Genomic DNA, 25,505 nt, shown 5'->3' on the forward strand with positions numbered 1-25,505 from the left:
ATACGTGTTCAGTTTTGTACTTTATGATTGAAGTATTTATAAAAGTCAGAACATAACAGCAGAGGTACCCATACGCGTTCTCTCTTTTTTTTCTTTTTGTAAAAGTGGAACTAACAGAATCAAATTTAATTTCTCGGAACGACATTTCCTTTGCAGCCCTAAATCAGATAACGACATTGTAATTCATGTGCGCCACATCAGTTTTGCGTGACAAAGTTATTGGTACTTCAGCCACTCAAATTTTGCTTGTGGGTACTTAGACTGAGCAATCATGGCCGCGGCGTTAGCGAAAGTGAGAAGTTTATCCTCTCTTAAAGGGACGCAAATAACGCCGCTTACATCAAGGTAACACAGCTAAATTGCGCCAAGTGAGCGTGCTCACAGAATTTTATAATACAGAGCACCTCTGTGTCCAGTTCAATTGTTACTTGTTTGTAAATATAATCTCGCAGACCTCCGTACAGGAACAAGGTCAAAGGTATTTGAGTCTTCGGGTACTGCTGATAATTGTCTGAATTGACAGGCTTATATCAACGAGCGGAACACATCAGGACAGCAATGAAAGTTGGTTCAGCAAATTACTGGTACGAAAAATCGAACCAACAAAAGAATCTCATTCGAGGTTATTGTCAGATAAGGAAGTTATTTATGAACTCCAGACGCATAACATGAGGCCAGATTCCGTGGACAGCTATCTAAAGAACTAGTAAGTATAGGGCCTATAATTTCATGCACACAATACGTTTAATTTAACAAATATGTATGATCATTAAATATTTATTTCAGCAAGGAAAATGTTGATTTAATACAGTCAAGAAATTTGTCCTGTGAATTAGTAGGCAGTTGGACAGTTACTGTAGGTGATTTGGATCAAGCTTTACATCTTTGGCGATACACTGGTGGATTTACAAGTATAGACAAAGCCAGGAAAGAACTGTTACAAGATCCGGTATGTATGATATTATTAGTGTTTGTGTGTCTTTAAAAGCCAGTTTCCAGTGTAACATTACTAACTTTGTTATTTCAGGAATTTGTGCGGCTGCAGAAGGAAAGAGGGAAGATGCTACGATCACGGCACTTGCAATACGTCCTGGCATTTAGTTACTGGCCACCAGTCCGTCCACGAAATGGGCCAAATCTTTATGAGATTAGAAGTTACAGACTGAAGCCAGGTACCATGATTGAGTGGGGAAACAACTGGGCCAGAGCAATAAATTATCGCAGGAACAATGATGAGCCCTTTGCAGGCTTTTTCTCACAGATTGGAAGACTGTACAATGTACATCATTTTTGGTGTATGTATGCATTTGCTACATTTATTTATTTGTCCTTGTGCCATTTGGCACATTATAGGTCATGACACGTACATTATGGAAATTATATAAACATAAAACATTAACAAAGTAGGATACGACTTGTTGAAGACATTTCAGGAAGTTTGAAGACACGACAGAAAGTGGAAGACGCCCTTATCAAAGAAACCATTCCAGAATTCACCTTAGCAGCTAGGGGAAACTATGAACACTGAAGTCAGACTGACTGGTTGGCATATAGACTATGCTTAAGAGTTAGTTCATGATTGGTATTGCATTCTCTATTTACTTTGCTAAATATGTACCTTCATCTTAAGTACTGAGTTTTGTTTACAGACATTACTACTTGTCATGCATATTTACAAAGAACACTGCTATTTGCCATGTAGCTAAGATAAATTTTCAATCCCTCAACCTAGATATGCAGATAACTTGTAGACAGAGTGGCGAATGAGACATATTTTTAATTTTCTTTTGAAGTGATAGGGATTCCCTGTTTACTGTTTAGTTGAATGGCAGCTTGTTGAATAAGAGTACATTACTCTTCTGAACAGGCAAAGTTGTTGTTGAGCCTTGTATTGTGACTGTATATCACAATTCAGTTTAAACTGATTTCTATCATGAGGAAAAAAATAAGCAGTGAGTGTAAGAATCCAAAGATCCTTAAAAAGACGTATGCAAGATTTGTAGGTATCTACTTTATGCACTATTCTACTATCGCTTCTGATCAAAACACACACACACACACACACACACACACACACACACACACACACTATTCACTTTAGGTACACTGCCCTAGAACATAATTCCATAAAACAGGGAGCGAAAATTGCAGAATAAGCTAGTACTTTTGTCTTTAGGACAACACAGTTAAAAAGAAGCTTCTAAGTGCATAACACACTGTACTGAGCTTCTTGATTAAGTTGTCTGTGCTTTGACTCCATTTTTACTTGTCCAACTGGATCCCAAAGAATTTTATGCAGTGTTTTTCATTTAGTCAATGACATTAACATCTGCTTTGATGCAAAGAGCTAATTATTGTTAGTTTGAAATTGCTAAATATGTCTGTGTGAGATTGACTCACTGTTAGGTGTGAACCACCTGTAGATTTCTTTGGCTGCCATTTGAGTCTTGATTAGTATGCTTTTGTCATCAGCAAATACAATTTTTAAACTGACATCACATGTTCTGAGGATCATTTTACATATTGGACCATAATGATGTGTGGGGGGGATGGGGGGAGGAGGAGGAGATATAAAAATGTGAGTTGGTAATTCCTACTTGCCACCTTTTACACTTTAGTCATAGAAATTCTTGAGTGAAATAGGAGTTGTCAAGGAGAAACTGTGTCAGTTTGTTTTCAATTTTTTATTTTGCTGTCTGTCAGACTTTTGTATCGCTTGGTAAATGATCAATAATTTATATTTCAGCATTGTGCACTCCGTTTTGAGCTAAAGACAACCTTAGTTTGGAGTAACAAATGTAATTTTTCCTTCTGGTATTGTAATTATGTACATCATTGTTCCTTTTGAACTGTAGTGCATTATTTACAACAAATTTGATGAGGGATTAAATATACTGCGAAGCAGTAGTCAGAATGCCCAATTCCTTAAATAAATGTCTACAAAATTATTGCTGGTGAGCAGTATATATTATTCTTACAGCACATGTTCTCATAGTACAATGAAGACTTTTTTTTTTGTCATCAATCTACTGACTGGTTTGATGCGGCCCGCCACGAATTCCTTTCCTGTGCTAATCTCTTCATCTCAGAGTAGCACTTGCAACCTACGTCCTCAATTATTTGCTTGACGTATTCCAATCTCTGTCTTCCTCTACAGTTTTTACCCTCTACAGCTCCCTCTAGTACCATGGAAGTCATGCCCTCATGTCTTAGCAAATGTCCTATCATCCTGTCCCTTCTCCTTATCAGTGTTTTCCACATATTCCTTTCCTCTCCGATTCTGCGTAGAACCTCCTCATTCCTTACCTTATCAGTCCACCTAATTTTCAACATTCGTCTGTAGCACCACATCTCAAATGCTTCGATTCTCTTCTGTTCCGGTTTTCCCACAGCCCATGTTTCACTACCATACAATGGTGTACTCCAGACGTACATCCTCAGAAATTTCTTCCTCAGATTAAGGCCGGTATTTGATATTAGTAGACTTCTCTTGGCCAGAAATTCCTTTTTTGCCATAGGGAGTCTGCTTTTGATGTCCTCCTTACTCCGTCCATCATTAGTTATTTTACTGCCTAGGTAGCAGAATCCCTTAACTTCATTGACTTCGTGACCATCAATCCTGATGTTAAGTTTCTCGCTGTTCTCATTTCTACTACTTCTCATTACCTTCGTCTTTCTCCGATTTACTCTCAAACCATACTGTGTTCTTATTAGACTGTTCATTCCGTTCAGCAGATCATTTAATTCTTCTTCACTTTCACTCAGGATAGCAATGTCATCAGCGAATCGTATCATTGATATCCTTTCACCTTGTATTTTAATTCCACTCCTGAACCTTTCTTTTATTTCCATCATTGCTTCCTCGATGTACAGATTGAAGAGTAGGGGCGAAAGGCTACAGTCTTGTCTTACACCCTTCTTAATACGAGCACTTCGTTCTTGATTGTCCACTCTTATTATTCCCTCTTGGTTGTTGTACATATTGTATATGACCCGTCTCTCCCTATAGCTTACCCCTACTTTTTTCAGAATTTCAAACAGCTTGCACCATTTTATATTGTCGAACGCTTTTTCCAGGTCGACAAATCCTATGAAAGTGTCTTGATTTTTCTTTAGCCTTGCTTCCATTATTAGCCGTAACGTCAGAATTGCCTCTCTCGTCCCTCTACTTTTCCTAAAGCCAAACTGATCGTCACCTAGCACATTCTCAATTTTCTTTTCCATTCTTCTGTATATTATTCTTGTAAGCAGCTTCGATGCATGAGCTGTTAAGCTGATTGTGCGATAATTCTCGCACTTGTCAACTCTTGCCGTCTTCGGAATTGTGTGGATGATGCTTTTCCGAAAGTCAGATGGTATATCGCCAGACTCATATATTCTACGCACCAACGTGAATAGTCGTTTTGTTGCCACTTCCCCCAACGATTTTAGAAGTTCTGATGGAATGTTATCTATCCCTTCTGCCTTATTTGACTGTAAGTCCTCCAAAGCTCTTTTAAATTCCGATTCTAATACTGGATCCTCTATCTCTTCTAAATCGACTCCTGTTTTTTCTTCTATCACATCAGACAAATCTTCACCCTCATAGAGGCTTTCAATGTATTCTTTCCACCTATCTGCTCTCTCCTCTGCATTTAACAGTGGAATTCCCATTGCACTCTTAATGTTACCACCATTGCTTTTAATGTCACCAAAGGTTGTTTTGACTTTCCTGTATGCTGAGTCTGTCCTTCCGACAATCATATCTTTTTCGATGTCTTCACATTTTTCTTGCACCCATTTCGTCTTAGCTTCCCTGCTCTTCTTATTTATTTCATTCCTCAGCGACTTGTATTTCTGTATTCCTGATTTTCCCGGAACATGTTTGTACTTCCTCCTTTCATCAATCAACTGAAGTATTTCTTCTGTTACCCATGGTTTCTTCGCAGCTACCTTCTTTGTACCTATGTTTTTCTTCCTAACTTCTGTGATGGCCCTTTTTAGAGATGTCCCTTCCTCTTCAACTGTACTGCCTGCTGCACTATTCCTTATTGCTGTATCTATAGCGTTAGAGAACTTCAAACGTATCTCATCATTCCTTAATACTTCCGTATCCCACTTCTTTGTGTATTGATTCTTCCTGACTAATGTCTTGAACTTCAGCCTACTCTTCATCACTACTATATTGTGATCTGAGTCTATATCTGCTCCTGGGTACGCCTTACAATCCAGTATCTGACTTCAGAATCTCTGTCTGACCATGATGTAATCTAATTGAAATCTTTCCGTATCTCCCTGCCTTTTCCAATTATACCTCCTCATCTTGTGATTCTGAAACAGGGTATTAGCTATTACTAGCTGAAACTTGTTACAGAACTCAATTAGTCTTTCTCCTCTTTCATTCCTTGTCCCAAGCCCATATTCTCCTGTAACCTTTTCTTCTACTCCTTCCCCTACAACTGCATTCCAGTCGCCCATGACTATTAGATTTTCATCCCCCTTTACATACTGCATTACCCTTTCAATATCCTCATATACTTTCTCTATCTGTTCATCTTCAGCTTGCGACGTCGGCATGTATACCTGAACTATCGTTGTCATTGTTGGTCTGCTGTCGATTCTGATTAGAACAACCTGGTCACTGAACTGTTCACAGTAACACACCCTCTGCCCTACCTTCCTATTCATAACGAATCCTACACCTGTTATACCATTTTCTGCTGCTGTTGATATTACCCGATACTCATCTGACCAGAAATCCTTGTCTTCCTTCCACTTCACTTCACTGACCCCTACTATATCTAGATTGAGCCTTTACATTTCCCTTTTCAGATTTCTAGTTTCCCTGCCACATTCAGGCTTCTGACATTCCACGCCCCGACTCGTAGAACGTTATCCTTTCGTTGAGTATTCAATCTTTTTCTAATGGTAACCTCCCCCTTGGCAGTCCCCTCCCGGAGATCCGAATGGGGGACTATTCCGGAATCTTTTGCCAATGGAGAGATCATCATGACACTTCTTCAATTACAGGCCACATGTCCTGTGGATACACGTTATGTGAGAAGACTTACTGGTTTCTCCCTACTCCCTACTCCCTACTCCCTTCCCGCCCCCCCCCCCTCAGCCCCCACCTCAAGATTTGCAATGATTTTGTCTGCAAATATGGTTTAAGTAAGTTGTTTTAGGAGTTTCAAATTCTTCTCATCAATATGTGCACCTAAGAATTTTGAAGTCCCCACCCTGTTTATTATTTCCTCACCTTGTGTCACACTTATAATTGGTTAAGTACTCCTAGACATGCAGAACTGAATATGTTTCATCATCAGGATTTCCTTCCAGCTAGCTGGATAGGAACATTGTGAATGATATGCTTCCATTGGTTTCTGTCCTGGTATAGATTGCTCCTCTCCACTATGTCCCATATTACTCCTCTCCTCTTGAGATCTTCCTTAACCTTATCTGTCCATCTCTTTCTAGGCCACCCAATTGGTCTTCTTCCTGGTACCTTTATCTCCAGGTACTGGCGTGGGGTTCAAATCGGGTGCATTTGCTTCACATGACCAAACCATTTCAATCACAAAGCACTTGTTCTCTCCTCTGTAGTCAGTGTCACCTGCAGGTCTCTCCTTACATAATTATCTCTGACTCTGCCTCTCCTAGTTTTTTGTAGAGTTGACGTAAGGAACTGCATTTTACATGCTTGTATTTGACACTCTTATTTATGACATCGGCCTCTAGACCAGGGGTCCCCAAACTGCGGCCCGCGGACCGAATCCGGCCCGTGAGGGCCGGCATACCGGCCCCCGTTAGCCACCCCCAGTATCTGGCCCACCAGATATTTGAGGTGGTACCTATACTGCCTACAATTGAGTTTCTAGGCCTATCGCAACCAATACACCGCAACATTGTCGGACATAATCACGCAACGGAGCTATCAAATATATGCTCTGGCTCTGCCACTCACTACAAGACTACATAACTAAACTTATTGTTGCGCCGCTTGAAATAACATTGCATTGACATTCTCTACCTCTTCGTCTTGCAGTAATAGTGTTGCTAACAATGATTTTGAGATTTCGTTAACTTTGCAGTACGCTTTCGTGAAGAACGTGCAGTGACATACTTTTTTGTCGGTGAAATTCGCCAGAATAAAATACGCTAGAATTTCGGTCAGGTACGTCCACCAATCAAAATTATGTAATTAAATAAAAATCGGAGTTTGTTTCAGTGTTAGCTATTCCCAGAACCATAAATTTTTGTGATTTCATCTTTCCTTCAGCGTTACATTACAGTGATCATGGAGTGCTAGGGTGCTTTAATCCCACTAGGTAGATCATGGCCCGTATGACTTCGTGGAGGAGTCAATTTGGCCCGCAGACTAAGAAGTTTGGAGACCCCTGCTCTAGACTATACATCATGATTGGCAGGAGATAAGTTTTATACATGGCTGTTTGGCTCTTTGAGGGACTTCCTTGTCCCAGATTAGATTTCGTACTTGGTGGAAGAAGCTAGATCCTTTTGTTATTCTGTTTAAGACTTCTAGTTTGGAACTTCCATCGCGTGGTATGATGCTACCCAGATAATTGAAGCTTTTCACACATTCAGCCTTCTCCTCCTCCGGTATGATGCGACAGGGTGTGGGTGTCCTGCTCATCTTCATTGCCACTGTCTTGTTCCTACTCACAATTAACTTGATTTTTTTAATTTTTGTGTTCCAGTAATCTAGTCTCCTCCGAACCTCCATTTCCGTCTCTCCCCAAATGGCAATGTCTTCAGCAAAAACAAAATCTTTGAGATCTTCATTTTCTTCTTCCTTGATTTCTTTAATGATTGTGTCCATAAGTGTAATGAAGAGTGAAGGGGAGAGTGAACTGCCATGCTGAACACCTCTCTTTGTCTTAAACCGTTTTGATCTTCCACCTCCTACTTGTACACTGCTCTCACAACCATTGTACAGCATCTGGACTTTTTTAATTAATGAATCAGGAACATTGTTTTCTCAAGCATTCCCATATTTTATCCCTTGGTACACTGTCATATGCTTTTTTCTAAATCCACGAATACTACTATCAAGTCCTTTCCTTTATTTCTTCATTAACTGACGGAGGAAGAAAATGAGATCTATTGTTCCCCTATTACTTCTGAACCCATGCTGCTGTTCCTCTAATTGGTGTTCTGGAATTTTCCGCAATCTTTTTTCTGTGACCTTCTCCATTATCTTAAGGCAGTGTGATAACAGTGAGATTCCTCGGTAGTTGGTGCATTTCTTTCTACGACCTTTCTTGAACAATGGTATTATTATTCCTTTTTTCCGTTCATCCAGCACTTTCTTTCCATACCACCACTGCACACGATGTAACCATTGTATTCCATGGATTCCTGCAGCTTTAACCATGTCCACTGTCAACTTGTCTATTCCAGCTGCCTTCCCACTTTTCATCTGTTTCAGGGAAATCTCTGTTTCTATCAAAGAGATTGGATCCTGCTCTTCCTCTGAATCAAAGACTTTGGTGTCACTTTCTTGTGCGCCTTCCCCATTCAGTAATATTTCAAAATAATTCTTAATCTCTTCTCTGATACCTTCCATGTCCCTGATGATATCCCCATCCTCTGTTTCAATCAGTTTTTTGTCTTCTCTATCAGATCTTCTACTTTTCAATAACCCATATAGCAGTTTTTGTTTCCCTTTGCTATCCTGCTCTAGTTTCTGGGTGAATATTTCCCAGATCTCCTACTTTTCTTCTTTCACGGTTCACTTTGCTTGGAGTTTCTTTTGTCGGTATTCCTTCTCCAGTGTTGTCAACTTGTGTTCATCTTTTGGTATGAGCCCCTGGTTCTGATTTCTTTTTTTTTTTTTTCAAACTACATGTTTTCCTTTGCCATATTACATTTTTTAATTGCATCTTTTACTCTATCATTCCACCAACTGGTTTCTTTGTTTTTCACTTTACCCTTTGTTTTGCCACATATCTGCACAGCACTGAATATGTTGTCATTTTAAAATTTAGGATGAGACCATTCGCAGACAACCAGTTAATGATACTTTTAAGAACTTTCTTTACCATTTCTTCTGATTCTGTATGCATGCTTGGATTGATTACATCATTGTCATTTGCAAAAAGAGCTAATTCTGTTTATTGTTTATTAGACTGAAGATTGTTTACTTATATGTGGAACAATGGTAGAGTAAGATTAGCCTTGGGAACCCTATGCATGATTTCTTCCAGTCTGAATTATGTACCCATACTACAGTACCTTGGTTGAATTACCAAGCACAACTTTCTACATTCTTTTGCATGTATATGGCACTATACTTTGGCTAACTATACCATCAATTCCACAAAACTTCAATTTATTGGAAAGAATATTTTTATTCACAAAGTCAGATGACTTACATAAGTAACATAAATAAAATACCAACCAGTACTATTTTATTTTTAATGCATGTAAAATCTGGTGGTTGAATATGTAAATGGCATTCTCATTAGACAATTCCTTCTGAAACCAGAACTGTGTTTTTCTGAGGATATTATTGTTGCTAATGTGAAGCACGGTTCTAAAATATGTCACCTTCACAAATATTTTGGAAAATGACAGCAGTGAAACAGGATGCTAGTTATTGACATCTCTATCACCTTTCTCAGAGGGCTTTCACAATGGCATACTTCAGTCTCTCTGTAAAAATGGTTTGAGTTAGTGAAAAGATAACCTTTTATTTTCTTAATTTCAGGAGAGGTTGTTGGTACCTTCATATGATTAAATTTTAGGTCCCCCCCTCACCCTTCCCCCAACATACTGTTGGGATTTTTATCTTGAACTGTTTGTCCCTATGCTTTCTGCTATATTTAAGAAATGATTTTTAGTACATTTGATATTTGTGACTCATCATATATAGCCCTTCCCTTCATGGCTTGTTATCCTGTCACATACACTATACTATACATTACCCCCTGCGGGTTCGGTGGTAAGAATAGGCCCGCGGTATTTCAGTGTGTCGGAAGAGGTGACTAAAAGGAGTCTCAAACGTTTCGGCCCTTGTATGATGGTCCACTCTTGGGTTTGACCACCATATCTCAAAATTATTCTGAAGAGGGAGCCAATTGGAGAAGGACGCCTTACTTGGTGCATTGTGTCCATCGTGCATTGAGACATTTAGCCAGCTTATTTGCCTTTGCATTGCAGTCCCGCTCACTCTCTATCTCTTGGACGAGGATACATTCCTGGGTGTGATTTCCGCCATGCACTCAGCAGTGTCTCTTTCTGTGCTGACGACGACCACGGACCACTTGCCACCTAATATCCAGCACGTTAGCCAGTCCATTGTGGTGGGGCCGCCATGTAATCTGTTGGTTGTAGCCCCCTGACAACACATGGATCGTTCTATTGATGCTTGCACCATTAACTCCCCACATATGCCAAGGAGTATGCCTATCTCCCTGGGGCATTGGGATTCCTAGCAAAGGCCATACTGCCAGGTGGCCCTTGCTGTGGCGCCAGTGGGGAGGGTCTTTGGTCGTAGTAGGTGGCATCAGGATGGATGACACGCAATGAAGCGTGGCATATCTTCTCTTGCTGGTGGCCAACCACCAGCAGTCTCTAAGCATTCAAGGGCTCACTTTAATGCAAACGTGTATGACCCCAAATTGTTCCCCTCCCTGGCCACACCATGGGAGGAACGAAAGGCTATGTATGACAGCGAGATGTATTTGCCCCGATATGTAGTCTGTACGAGAGGTGATGGGGAATCCTTTGTGTCCATGAAGCCCCAGTTCTTCGTAGAGCATTTAGAGGACAAGTTTGGGGAGTCGGAGGGCTTGTCAAAAATGCAGTCCAGGTCAGTCTTGATAAAAACAGCATCCTCTGCCCAGTCATGGGCATTACTCACTTGTAAGAAGCTGGGGGATGTTTCTGTTACTATCACACCCCATAAAAGCTTAAATATGGTCCAGGGCATTATCTTCCACAGGGATCTTTTACAGTCCAATGATGAGCTGCACGTCAACTTAGTGACGAGGTGTCCATTTCATCCGGCGTGTCCGTCGGGGTCCGAGGGATCATCAGGTTGCCACCGGTGCCTTCATCTTGGCCTTCGAGGGTGACAAATTACCCGAGAAGGTGAAGATGATGGTCTACCACTGTGATGTCAAGCCATATATACCTCCCCAGATGCGGTGCTTCAAGTGTTGGAAGTTCGGCCATATGTCTTCCCACTGTGCTTCCAGCCTCATATGTCGTGATTGTGGTCGTCCATCCCGATACTCTGTGCCTCACCTCTCATCTGTGTCAACTGCGGAGAGCACCATCCCCCTTGCTCGCCGGACTGTAAGATTCTACAGAAGGAACGAAAAATAATGGAATACAAGACCATGGACTGACTGACCTACACTGAGGCTAAACAGAAATTTGAACGGCTTCATCCCGTGCGCATGACGTCATATTATGCCGCCACTGTCACTTCTGTTACAGCTCCATCCGTTGCACCACATACAGTCAGCTCTCAGAGCCAAAGGACCACACCTGCCCCATTGATGGTGGGGGGCACTCCCCCCCCCTCCCCCGCCCCCCATCGGAGACACCATTCCCCACTTCTAAGCTGGAGAATCGTAAGTCTTCTTCGGCTTCTCTCGCTAGGAAGGGATCCCTTGGGTCACTACCTTCCCAGATTCCTACCAGTGGCAAACCAGACACCCGCTGAAGAAGCCCCAGGTAGCCGGTCGTGGGGTGGTCGCAGTCCTCTTCAATCACAGAAGCCCTCCCAGCAAGGGCAACCAAAGGAACAGTGTGAGAAATTGAAATTGAAGACCCCTATGGGCAAGGAAATTGCGGTGGCACCCACTGCACCACTACCTACAAGCTCTGCGTCTGAGGATGCGGTGGAGATTCTGGCGTCCGCTGAGGACCTAGATCTCGCTGGTCCCTCAGACATGATGCATGTCGCTCTCGTTGGTACTCAGTCGGTGGCAGCAGGTGACCTAGCGGTGTAATCTGCCTCCTCGGTCCCTTCACACCTTTCTCGGCCATGGACAAAGTCATCCTCCAGTGGAACTGCATTGGTTTTTTCCACCATCTTGCTGAGCTCCGACAAATTCTCAGGCTTCACCCTTTCCTCAGCCATGTGAACCCCCCGCCCTCCGTGGCTATTGGGGATGTTATAAGAACCGGGCAGCTTATAAGAGAGTATCTGGTGGCGTCTGCATCTACGTCCTTCACTCTCTTTACAACAAGTTTGTCCCTCTACAAACAACTTTAGAGGCTATCGCTGTTCGGGTGTGGACGCCTCAGGCTGTTACTGTCTGCAGTCTCTATTTTCCACCGGATGGTAATGTCCTGCATCATATCCTGGCTGCGCTGATAGCCCAATTGCCGCCACCTTTTCTGTTCCTGGGCGACTTCAACACCCATAATCCTCTGTGGGGTGGATCAGTGGCAACAGGCTGAGGCAGCATCATTGAGCAAGTATTGGCACAACTCGACCTTTCTGTTTTAAATACTGGTGCCTTCACACATTTCAGTGTGGCACATGGCACTTACTCAGCCATCGACCTTTCAATCTGCAGCCCTAGCCTATTACCATCTGTCCAATGGAGTGTGTATGATGACTTGTGCGGTAGTGACCACTTTCCGATCTTTCTGTTACTACCACAGCGTCACTCTTCTGGGAACCCCTGCCGATGGGCTATGAATAAGGCTGACTGGGACTTGTTCACCTCCATTGCCACTATTGGTTCTCTTTCCAATGATGCCATTGATGCGGTGGTTCACTTGGTCACCATCGGCATCATTACTGCTGCAGAAGCTGCCATTCCCTGTTCTTCTGGGTCCCCTGAGCGGAGGACTGTGCCTTGGTGGTCGCCCGAGATCGCAGAGGCGATTATAGATCACAGACGGGCACTCCAGCGTCACAAACGGCATCCCTCATTGGCACACCTCAGTGCCTGTAAACAGCTCTGTGTGCGAGCCCACCGCCTCATTTGCCAATGCGTGCAGGAGTGCTGGGAAAGATATGTCTCCAACTTTGGCCTCCGTACCTCTCCACCGCAGGTTTGGGCCAAGATTAGGCAACTCTATGGCTGTCGGACTCCCGTCAGCATACCTGCTCTTTCACTGAATGGAGCAGTCTGTACTGACTCCGACACAATAGCAAACTGCTGAGCGGAGCATTTTGCTCAGAGTTCCGCTTATGCGAATTACCCACTGGCCTTCCGCTCCCTGAAAGAGCAGTTGGAACGTTGGAGCCTTTCATTTCACACATGCGTCCTTGAATCGTAGAATGCTCTGTTCAGTGAATGGGAATTCCAAAGTGCCCTAGCCACTTGCCCTGATATGGCTCCTGGGCCAGATCGCATCCACTGTCAGATGCTCAAACACCTCTCGGTGGACTGCCAGCAACGCCTCCTAGACCTTTTCAACCGTATCTGGGTTGAGGGTGAGTTCCCGTCGCAATGGTGGGAAAGCATCATACTCCCCGTGTTGAAACCTGTCAAGAACCCACTGAAGGTGGACAGCTACTGTCCCCTTAGCCTCACCAACATTCTTTGTAAGTTGCTCGAACGCATGGTGAGCCGGAGGTTGAGTTCGCTACTTGATTCTCGGGGGCTTCTGTCTCCGTGTCAGGGTGGGTTCCATAAGGGCCCCCTCTGGCCAATGATGTGGCTAGAGTCTCTCATGTGAATGGCCTTTGCCCGCCATCAGCATCTGGTCGCCATCTTCTTTGACATGCGGAAGGCATACGATACGACATCACATCCTCTCTATGCTTTATGGTTGGGGTCTTCGGGGACCACTCCCGATTTTCATATAAAATTGTCTGTCGCTTCGTTCCTTCTTTGTGCTTGTTGCGGCCTCCCATAGTTCCTCCCAAGTTCAGGAGAATGGGGTACCGCAAGGGTCTGTCTTGAGTGTCTGCCTCTTTTTAATTGCAATTAATGGGCTCGCTGCGGCGGTGGAAATGTCTGTCTCAGCTTCCTTGTATGCTGACGACTTCTGCCTATACTTTAGCTCCACTGGTATTGCAGCTGCTGAACGACAGCTGCAGGGCACTATCCGCAAGGCGCAGTCTTTGGTTGTAGCCTATGGCTTTCAGTTTTCAGCTGCCAAGACCTGCGTTATGCATTTCTGCCGGCGATGCGCTGTTCACCCTGAGCCATGGCTTTATCTTGACGGCAAACCTCTTGCTGTGGTTTTTGGGATTGGTTTTTGATACCCGGTTGACTTGGCTCCCTCATATTCTGCAGCTTAAACAGACGAGCTGGCGGCATCTTAACGCTCTTCGTTGCTTGAGTCACACCAGCTGGGGTGCCGATTGGTCTACACTTCTATGGCTGTACCAGGTGTTAATTCAGTCCGGTCTAGATTATGGGAGCCTGGCTTACAGTTCGGCATCACCTTCCACATTGCAGTTGCTTGACCCCATCCTTCACAGCCGGATCCAACTCACCACTGGAGCTTTCTGGACAAGCCCTGTCGACAGCAGACTTGTGGAGGCAGTTGTCCCTCCATTGCGGTTCCAGCGCCAACGTCTACTGGCCGCTTATGCTACACACGTTTGTAGCTTGTCCAGGCATCCCAGGTATCGTCTCCTGTTCCCTCAGTCAGTTGTCCATCTTCCAGAACGGCGGTCCTGGTCAGGGTGTACGATCCTGGTTTGTATCAGAGCTCTTCTCTCTGGGTTTGAGGTTTTCCCTCTTCCACCTCTTTTTCTGGGCCCCTCTGCGTATACCCCCATGGTGTGTGCCCTGCCCATGCCTTCGGCTTGATTTGGCACAGGCTCTAAGGACTCAGTCCCTCCTGAGGCCCCCGTCCCCGCTTTCTTTCAATCCTTGTCCCATTTCAAGGCTCTGATGTCTGTACTGATGGTTCGATGGTTGCTGGTCGTGTCGGTTATGCTCTTACTCTAGGGGATCATTATGAACAACACTAATTGCCGGCTGGCTGCAGTGTTTTCACTGCTGAGCTGGTCGCCATCTCTCATGCCCTAGAGTACATCTGCTCCTGCTCAGGTGAGTCCTTCATTGTCTGTAGTGACTTCCTGAGCGGTTTATGAGCTATCGACCAGTGTTTCCCTCGCTCTTGTCTGGTGATGGCTATACAGGAGTCCCTCCATACTGTTGCCCGTTGCGGCTGCTCTGTGGTCTTTGTGTGGACCCCGGGTCATGTCTGCATCCTGGGGAATGAACGTGTTGACACGCTGGCCAAACAGGCTGTCGGTGCACCAGCCTTTGAGATTGGCCTTTCGTAGAGTGACCTCAGGTCAGTTTTGCGGCAGAGGGTACTTCACACCTGGGGTGAAGAATGGCACACCCGTCCTTCATCCAACAAACTTTGGGCCATCAAGGAGGCTATCAGTGTGTGGCGCTCCTCCTTGTGAGTCTCTCACAAGGACTCTGTTGTCCTCTGCTGGCTGCGCATTGGCCACACCTGGATAACACACCGCGAGGACCCACCTTTATGTCGCTGCGTGTCAGCTTTGACGGTGGTCCACATCTTATTGGACTGCCTGCTTTTAACTCCGCTCCAGCAGACATTTGGGCTGCCTGATGCACTTCCTGCACTTTTTATCAGATGATGTTGCGATGGCAGATTTAGTTTTGAGTTTTATTTGTGCAGGGGGTTTTTATCACTTGATCTAAGTGTTTGTCCTTTTTCTTTTGTGTTGAGTCTGGCCTTTGGCCTACTATTTTAGACTGGGGTTTTTAGTACATTCCTTGGTGGTTGGCTTTTCCTTTGTTTTTTTTGGTCGGCCAACCACTGTCACAATCGGTGTGATTTGAATTCCTTTTTTTCTGGTCTCTGTCTGTGTCTTTCTTGTCCTGTGTCATCTCTTGTCATCTCCATTGTTTGTTCTTATTCTTTGTGGGTGTTTAAAGTTCATGGAAAAAGGGACCGATGGCCCTTGTAGTCTGGTCCCTTCAGTCCCACAAACCAACCAACACTACATATTGTAATACATTCCGTATGGCCTTTAGGTTGTTGTCTAAGAATTACTGATTCCTGATATTATGTGGATGTTCCTTGCTTTTTAATATTCTTTCGTAGTAAATTTGCGTAGTTTTTGTAGTGTGCAACCAGTACAGGATTCCTACTTGTTCTTGCTATAAGATGCATTTCTCTCTTCCGCCGATGTGACCTGCCTTCATTTTTTTGCTCCTCCTCCTCTTTCCTTGTCATGACTCTTCTCCACTGGAACATTCGCGGTCTTAGATCCAACAAAGAGGACTTATGGCTGATGACATTCGTAGTAAACATATCTCTCTGACTGCCCAGCTCCAAACTATTGCAGTCTGCATTTTCCTTCCTCACTTGACCTTTTCCCTTTATACCATTGGCATTCCTCCATCTTTAGATGTCGCCAGGGCAGACTTCCTTCAGCTTATTGGGCAGTTCCCTCACCTGTGTCTGCTGCTCAGTGACTTTAATGTTCACGATCTCCTTTGTGGTTCTCCCAGAACCTGTCAGAGAGGTTCCCTCTTGACTGACCTTCTCAGTCAATTTAGCCTCATCTGCTTTAACACACCGGAGCACACGTTCCTTTCAAACTCCACGCACTCTTATTCACATTTGGACCTATCCTTCTGCACTGCCCAGCTTGCCCATTGTCTTGAATGATCAGTTCTCTCTGACTTCTACTCGAGCAACCATTTCCCATGTGATATCAGTTTGCTCACTCCTACCCTTTTTACGTGCGCTCCAAAATGGCAGCTTTCTAAAGCAGACTGGAGGCTTTAATCCTCCCTGGCGCCCTTCGATGCCCAACATTTCCCCAGTTGTGATGACCAGGTAGAATATACTACAGTTTTCCTTACTGATGCAGAATGGTCCATTCCTTGCATAAGATAGAAAACTGCATTCATTACAAATAATTGCGTGCACAGTGTCGTCGCATTCTTCGGGATAGCAAAAGAAACTAGCTGGATTTTGTTTATTAGTTCTTTCAGAAGTTCCACTCTCTTCCATTGTGTGGGCCAACCTCCGACAGCTCTGTGGGACCCAGATCCATTCCCCAATTTGTGGCCTGACAGTAGCAGATGGTGTCGTAGTGGACCCTATTGCTATCTCCAACACCTTGGGCCACCTTTTTGTGGGGATTTCTAGCTCCTCCCTCTATCAATCTGTCTCCCTCCTTCGGAAACAAATGGAGGAGGCCCGGCAATAGCCTTTTCTTCTCAGAATCGTGAGTGGTACAATGCCGCCTTTACTATGAGGAAGCTGTATCATGCTCTCACTTCATCCCAATCCTCCACCCCAGGGCCAGACGATGTTCACCTTCAGATGTTGCAGAACCTTTGTCTTGCGGGAAAGCACTTTCTCCTTCATAAATAAAATTGCATCTGGGCAGAGGGCACGTTTCCCAGATGCTGGCGTGAATCCGCTGTCATACCCATACCTAAGCCCAGTAAGCCAAAAACACCTTACTTCAAGTTATTGCCCCCATTTCTCTCACCAGCTATGTTCTCAAGGTGATGGAATGTGCAATTCATGCCCAGCTGATATGGTGGCTTGAGTTTCGCAATTTAATCAACACTGTGCAGTGTGGATTTCAAACGTGCCTTTCTGCGGTTGACCATCCCGTTACCTTGTCAACCCATGTCATGAATAGTTTTCTGCAGAAATACCAGACTGTGGCTGTGTTCTTCGATTCAGAGATATCCTAAAATATCTACTGGAGGACTGGTATCCTCGATTCTCTCTGCATGTGGAGCTTCCATGGCTGCATGTTCCATTTTCTTCAGGAATTTTTAAAAGGCCGAATTTTCAAATTTCAGTTCTGCCTTGTCGCACACCTTTAATCAGGAAAATGGTGTGCCTCAGGAATCCATCCTGACCATCGTTCTCTATGCTATCGCTATTTACCCTGTTATGGCCTGCCTCCCACTGGGCATCTTTGGCTCCCTTTTCATTGACAGATTTTTTCATCTCATCTCATTGAGCGGTGTCTTCAGCAATGTCTCAGTCGTCTTTACTTGTGGAGCATCGACAATGGCTTTCACTTTTCCACTGACAAAACCGTTCGTATGAATTTCTGGCAAGGCAATTGGTTTCTTACGGTCTGTACATCTTGTGCCTGTTGCTCTTCCATTTGAAAATACAAGATTCCTGGGGCTCGTGCTCGATAGGAAACTTTTTTGGTCCTCCCAAGAGTCTTGCCTGGCCACCCATTGTACACGGTCAGTCAATGTCCTACGTGTCCTCAGCGATACTTCATGGGGATCGGATCGGACAACCCTCCTCTGTTTGTACTGCTCCCTTGTCAGATCGAAACTAGTCTATGGGTGTTTTGTTTATGCATCTGCACATGTGTCCATCTTTATACAGTCTCAATACAATCCACCTTTGTGGCATCTGTTTGGCCATTGGCACCTCTTACACTAGCCTGGTTGAGAATCTGTATGCAGAAGCTGCCGAACTAGCACTGTCATACCGCCGTGACTTCCTCCTCAGCAGATACACATGTCGTTCGTCTGCCATGCCTTCCCACCCATTCTATGCCTCCTTCTTCGATGACTCCTTTTATCGTCGTTATATGGCGCATCCCTTTGTCTGTTACCTGTAGGAGTTCGTTTTCAGCTCCTGCTCCAGCTACCTGCCACTTTTCGGTGGGTGTGAACCCTTCACCGCCTTGCCTTCCTGCGGCAGCCTGTGTTCACCTCGGCCATAATTTGCTTCCTAAGGACGCTACGCCAGCTCACTCTATCACCATAAGTTTCACGACCTTCACATGAACTCTGATAGTACTTTTGTATACATTGATGGCTCTTGGTCTGATCATGGTGTTGGGTGTGCTGACATTTTTCAGTATCAGCTTCTGGAACACTACTCAGTATTTACAGCAGAACTCTTCACCCTGTATCAGGCCACGCAGTACATCTGGAGATACAGGCTTTATAATTGCGTCTTCTGCTCCAAGTCCCTGTGCCTTTCAGAGCGTCTGTGTGCTGTACACCGTCCATCCATTAGTGCAACGGGTCCAGGAAGTATGTCAGTTGCTGACTCTTGATGTAGCAACTGTGATATTTATGTGGGTTCCTGGTCCGTCAGTCTAATGGGAAATGAGGCTGCTGATGCTGCTTCCCACTAGTTTCTCCATTCCCTTCGATCTCTGTGTTGCTGTCTGTCAGCAAGCGGTACAAATTTGGCGTCACCACCAGTCCTCCCTTCATGGGAATAAACTCTGGTAAATTAAACCTTTCCCAGCAGTTTGGACAACCTTCTGTCGGCCCTCTCGCCATGAGGAGATCATTGTAGCTAAGTTGCGTATTGGGCACTATATTTTTAGCCATTGCCATTTAAGTGGTGCTCCCCCACCACTTTGTGCTCATTGCTCTCAACCTTTCACAGTTTGACATTTCCTGGCAGACTGCCCTTTTTTTAACCACTTCCAATCCAATTTTTGTTTATCGTTTGTGTTATCAGCTGTTTAAGCATACAACACACAGGCTGTTGAAAGTGTTTTGCTTTTGATCAGTCGTAGCAATATGACAAAGGACATTTAATCTTTAGTTCAGGACCTCTGTTTCTCTATGGCATATTTTATGGATCTTTTTCTGAATGCTTGTTTTTAGCTGTCTTTCCTTCCTTCAATTGGGCTTAATGTGTAGTTACTTTTAAACCCCTTTCTTCTTTATTTTCATCTGTGTTCTAGGGTTCTGACATAGGCACATACGACCCTAATTGTTTTTGCACTCTAAAGCAAGACAAAAAACTTCTTCCATATCCAGTGTATTGTGTTCTTGCACACACTTCACCCAACAACGCGGGGCACTCTCTCTCTCTCTCTCTCTCTCTCTCTCTCTCTCTCTCTCTCTCTCTCTCTCTCTCTCTCTCCCTCCCCCCCCTCCCCATCCCTCCCCTGCTCTCAACCCCTCTGTCACTCCCTCCACCTCCCTCTTCTCTCCTCCCCTCCCCTCCCACACACTATTATGATTTAAAGTATGTAATTTTCTTGAAGTCTTCTCTGCAGAAATCTTTCTCATATGGGTGTGACCCATATGGAAATTGCTCAGTTGAATATATGTGCGATTACTCTGGTGGTAGAACACTAGGAGGACCAGCATTAGCAAACTATCTAGGACTGCTGCCGGTCATTTTGACTGGTGCAGTTTTTCTTCTTTATTTCAGTTCTACTTCTTAAGTTACTCAGTACGGTGTCCTGGTCAGTAGTGCATTGTGCTTATCGTACAAATGTGTTATGCTTAAAAATTTCAATAAAAAGTATATTTAATTAAATAAAAAAGACTGAAGTAAACAATACATTGTAAATACAAAATAAGTTGAAACTAAACTTTCATATGCATATAAATATGTAGTTATGCAATAATATTTTTCATCTGTATGACTTGTACTAATCAAAATATCAAATATAGTATGGAAAATAAAGAAAAATGGACACATATGACTAGAAAATAACACTTTTTCCTTGTGTGACATCTTTTCAATCAAAGCCACCATCTTTTCCAAAACTTTTTGCACACATGGACTGAACACTTCCAGCACACGGACCACATATGAATGTCTTGCACTGCACACACAGATTTTTGGTTTTTGTTTGAACTTTTGCATCCTCCTATCTGGTAGGTCTTCTGTACCAGTACCTTACATATTTCAATGGTTATAATCAATGTATGAACAGGTCCTTTTCTTGATTGTACATACACAGAGGAGAGTTCTGCTAATTTGAAAAGAAACATTTGCCATCTAACTTTTTCTCCTGTTGTTTCTCTGTAAAGCATCCAGGCATTGATTCCAGCAAGGTCTGAGATGATGGAAAATACGTGCATAGGCCATCTGCGGCAGCCAAACTTGACAGTGTACAGATGAGATATCTGGTCCAGAATATCACCTCCAAATTTAGTGGAATTGTAGAAGCTCATAGTTTCAGGGTGTTTCTTCTGTTTTTGTTCATCTACTGCAAGTGACTGATGCATTATGCTTAATAGAACAACTTGTTTTTGGTCTTCCCCTGGCTGGAAGTAATTGCTGTGTCACCAGATTTGTATAAAATGGTATTATACAAAGGTCCAGCAGTAGACTTCACAAAAGGGGAACGTCTCTTCAGTTTCTCTTCAGTGTACCCAACATGGTTGTGTTCTCCTACTTCAGCTACTCTGCAAAATGTTTGGCTATGAGCAAATTGTCACATTTAACATTTCTTCCTTTCAAAGTGTCAGGTTGCACGAGACAGGTAACAACATGCTCTGCAACCGGTATGGTAGGTTAGTGGTTATTTCACTTTGTTTACCCAAGTAAGGAAATCCATTCACCATATATTTACTACTGGCATCTATGACAAGCCAGAGCTTCAAACCAAATTTGTCTCATTTATTAGTCGTGTACTGTATGTAGCGGCACTGACCTTCACATGGATAGAATTGATATCTATGGTTGTATATGCACCTGTTGTATGGTTCTGGGTACAGATAGCTACAAATGAATTCCAGACTGGGATAGCTGCAGTGAAGTCTGTGGTCTTGAGTCTTTCAGCACGAGTATGCTAGTCATCAAATCTTAAAAATCGCATACCTTCTATGAACTTATTTCTTCTCATAGTGACAGAAAAAAAATGCTGACCCCACACTTGAGACCACAGAAGTTTCAGGGGGAAACTCGTTCATCCATACACTCCATGGGCATACATTACAGATATGGCAGCTTCTAATTGGGCAATATAAAATACGTCATCCTGGATAAATTCTTGGGCTTTAATTCCTGTTAAGTTTTTTCATGTTCTGTAGAATATTATCTGTTAATATTCAGCCATGCACTCGAGTAACTACCTGCGACTATAAGTTCCTTAGCATTGGCCCAGGAGTTTCTGCAAATACATTGTGACACCCTAAATATATTTCCCTCTGCTGTGAGTAGGAATTTGTAATGCCACTGGAACTGAATGCATAAGCACTGGGTTATTCATATGTCGTTGACCAAGTTCTCGATATTCATGTTCTGACTCTGATGATTCGCCTTGTTCTGTTTTGTGGGGCTGATATAATCTTTATCATCCAATTAATCACATTCAAAAACATCTTCTCCTTCAGTACCTTCTTCTGGTAAACTGTTCACATAATTCAGTAATTCTTCATCTGAATGAAAACACTGGCGCACCATAATAATGAGGAGTAGCACTAAATTTCTGCAGAACACAACAGTGTATTGATAGAGTACAGAGTAAAGTACGTCCACTCTTCCACTAAATAAGGAAAAATGTAAAAAGAGAGAGGGAAGGAGATAACAATGATGAAATAAAATAAGCCAAGCGGATGAAAATTTTTTTACAGACATGAAATGTCAGAATGACTGGCTGTGGTTCTTTAAGGTAAATATCCTTAAATAATCAGTTTTTGTAATAGACATTCATCTTTTACAGGAATCATAAACCACCAAGGTATATTAAAAGTTATGAAAAATAAGGCCCATAAATTATAACATATGCTATTCATTAGATGTTAAACAACGCTCACCAGTCAGATTGACTAGTACGGTCTTTCTAGTGTTAAACTAGCTGGTGCACTTGCATAGTACTGTGAATTAAAATCTGCTGGCTCAAGCCAAAGCTTCGTATTGAGCTGACTGTAGTAGAGCGCCATTCTGCTGCAGAAGTTGAGAGAGAATTCCCTTCTCGTGAAGAATAATACTTTGAAAAGCATCAAGATGATAGATGTTGGGATTTTGTTACATGTACGAGGTCTGTTCAAAAAATTCTGGAACTTTGCCCACAATATTTTTCGACACTTTCCTTTTACTTATTGTGCTTAGTCTCCGATACACACTCCTCCACAATTGATACACCACTCCCAACGCCATTTCCACCCTGGAAGCAGTCTTGGCGTGCCTCTTGCTGGATCGCGTGAAGCACAGTCTTCGAATTTTCTTGTCTATCGTCAATCTTCATCCTTTCAATAGGGTTTCCAACTTTGGAAATTAAAAAAAGTCCACAGAGGCCAGGTCTGCTGAGTACGGAGGATGAGGCAGGCAGCACCATGATTTTGTTTTTTGTGCAATAGTCACGCACCAGTGGGATGAGTGTGCGGGTGCGTTATTGTGATGCAAGAGCCATGAATTGTCTTGCCACGTTTCAGTCCGTTTCCTTCTCACATTTTCTCACAGGCATCACAAGACGTCCCAATAGTACCTCTGATTAACAATTTTTCCCTGCGGCATGAATCCAAGATGAACGAATCCTTCATTGTCAAAGAAAACTATCAGCATGGCTTTGACATTTGACCTGACCTGGTGAGCTTTTTGTATTGGAGAACCTGTCTCGACCCATTGTTAAGATTGAACTGTGAACTCAACATCATAACCGTAGACCCATGTGTCATCACCAGTTATGATTCTCTTGAGGAACATCCCATTCTCATATGCTTGATACACTTTGTGGTCTCATCTTATGAGCCATAGGATGAACTTGATGAGAACACGCTGTATTCCATGTTGCTTTGTCAGGATTTCGTGACATGATCCAACTGAAAAGTTACTCTCTTCTGCAATCTCTTGGACTGTCAGTCTTTGATTGGCACACATAATTTCATTGACATTCCTGACATGAGCGTCATTGGTAGGTATCTGAACAAGGGTCATCTTTAACTTCTGTCGAGCCATTTTTGATTTGTGTGAACCATTCATAACACAGAGTATGGCTTAGGCACTCATCATCGTAGGCTTCCTGCATCATGTGGTGTGTATCTGTAAAAGTTTTCTCGAGTTTCACGCAAAATTTAATGCAGATGTGGTCTTCCTCTAACTATGCCATCTCAAACTGTGTGACACAATGTTCTACTCAATACACCAGTGAACAGTAACTAAAAGACGTACACATTAAACACAGGTGTGTGCAGGGATGCCAACCTAATTTCACTGCAACACACCATTGGCGGAAATTTACGAGTGTACCAGAATTTTTTGAACTGACCTCCTATGACGTGGTGCATGTGAACTTGTGTCCCTAGGCTGTGCGGGGGGATAATTTTCATTAAAAATGGTACAGCAACTTAAGTTGTGGGAGTCCACTTTAACTGTGAAGCCATTATACAGCAAAAAGTCTAAAATTTTGATAATATTTTGCTGTGTTTTGTACCAGTTAAATTATAACAACATAAAATGTGATAGTGTGCAGAGAGAATTTTTGCACTCATCCCGGCCTTTCATCCCGCTTCCCAGCTCTCCCTCTGCCCATCCCACCCAATATGACCGCACTAAAGTCCAGCTGGTACTGTAGCTCATCAAAGGACTTTCTCCAAAAGCTAGCAGTTTTCGTTCTCTTTCGTACGTACCTGTCAGTGACTTGACAGCTTTGATGTTTGTGGAGTGATCTCGTTTACTCCTAAATTACAATGTTGAAACTTTAGATGTTGTCCCTGTATCCATTTGAATTTTGCAGCCTCCACTAGCGTACTATTTGAATTGCTTCACGCTGAATATCGTGTGTAGTTGAAGGTGATGAACAGAATTTATCACATTTTGAATTTTAGTAGTTTGGCACAAGCATAGTGAGCAATTGAGACGCTGCAACTCGTGATGTAACGAGTTGAAGCTGTACTGTACAGTGTGCTTCTCGCTCGTGGTAGTGGAATTTTGATAAAGTATTATTTACTATTAGTGGTGTAACACTACAGAAATGTTCTTTAATATTTTCAGGCTACAAAGACTTGCAGACACGCAAAGAAACCAGAGAGGCCGCTTGGAGATCACCTGGGTGGGATGAGTGTGTCGCATATACTGTGCCACTCATTCGCGACATGCATACGAGAATTCTGCTGCCTACAGAATTCTCTCCAACAAAGTAATCAATGCTTTTTGGTAGCTGTAGTATGAAATGAGAGTACGGAGTGGGCACATACTTCGAGAAGGAAAGTCGAGTTGCATTTGTAGGAAGTGGCACTTGAATTGTTGGTTTTTAGACCGATGCTTCAGTTTTTAAATCTGATAAACAAATGGATCATGTTGTATCCTGCCATGTAAATATGTTTTGTAAATGAAACAGTGAAATGTATCCATACCAAAGTGATGTAGTGATCAGTGTTCTCCATGGAATTCTTGACTCTGTTTTAAGATTTCCTGCTTGTTACTTTGTACTTTCTTATCATCTTTTAACTTTTTGAAATGCTTATATTTTAATATCTTTGATTCTTTATGTATAGTCATAAAAGAATGGATTTAACATTTTTATGGCATCATGTATCGTGCTGAAACAGTTACTTTCCTCTTAGATTGTGTGTTTGTACAAATATTGCCATGAAATGTAATAAGAAATTGAAATAGCTCTATAAATAAAAGTTATAGACTAAAAATAACAGAAAATTGCCACAATTGCAGTTATTCATGGAAAAAATGTGATAATATTGTAATGCTTAACTGATGGATAAGGTGTCTGTTAAGTTATGCAACCAACTTTTTCTTGTTCAAGTACAGATAATACAGATATTTCAGGTCAGATTAAGACAGTTGTCAGTTATCTGGAGATACAAACATTTTTTAATGCTTCATTGAAACTTCGGATCATTTGTAAACCATTTGTTAATCTCTTTTCATCT

General features: G+C 42.9%; 1 protein-coding gene across 1 annotated transcript; it reads left to right on the forward strand.

The window, feature by feature from the left end:
• Window positions 1-122: 122 nt before the first annotated feature.
• LOC126100201 (protein NipSnap) lies at window positions 123-25,272 on the forward strand. The gene is made up of 5 exons (XM_049910761.1): window positions 123-345; window positions 524-706; window positions 787-949; window positions 1,028-1,295; window positions 24,610-25,272. The coding sequence occupies exons 1-5, from the start codon at window positions 272-274 to the stop codon at window positions 24,756-24,758; spliced, it is 837 nt and encodes a 278-aa protein (XP_049766718.1). The 5' UTR covers window positions 123-271; the 3' UTR covers window positions 24,759-25,272.
• The last annotated feature ends 233 nt before the right edge of the window (window positions 25,273-25,505 follow it).

Source organism: Schistocerca cancellata, chromosome 9 (assembly GCF_023864275.1).
Source record: "Schistocerca cancellata isolate TAMUIC-IGC-003103 chromosome 9, iqSchCanc2.1, whole genome shotgun sequence".
Taxonomy (NCBI): Eukaryota; Metazoa; Arthropoda; class Insecta; order Orthoptera; family Acrididae; genus Schistocerca; species Schistocerca cancellata.

Coding starts and splice junctions, on each gene's coding strand:
- LOC126100201 (XM_049910761.1), top strand. CDS start 272: ATGGCCGCGGCGTTAGCGAAAGTGAGAAGTTTATCCTCTCTTAAAGGG. Junction 346..523: donor ATAACGCCGCTTACATCAAG/GTAACACAGCTA, acceptor CTGAATTGACAG/GCTTATATCAACGAGCGGAA. Junction 950..1,027: donor AAGAACTGTTACAAGATCCG/GTATGTATGATA, acceptor TTGTTATTTCAG/GAATTTGTGCGGCTGCAGAA.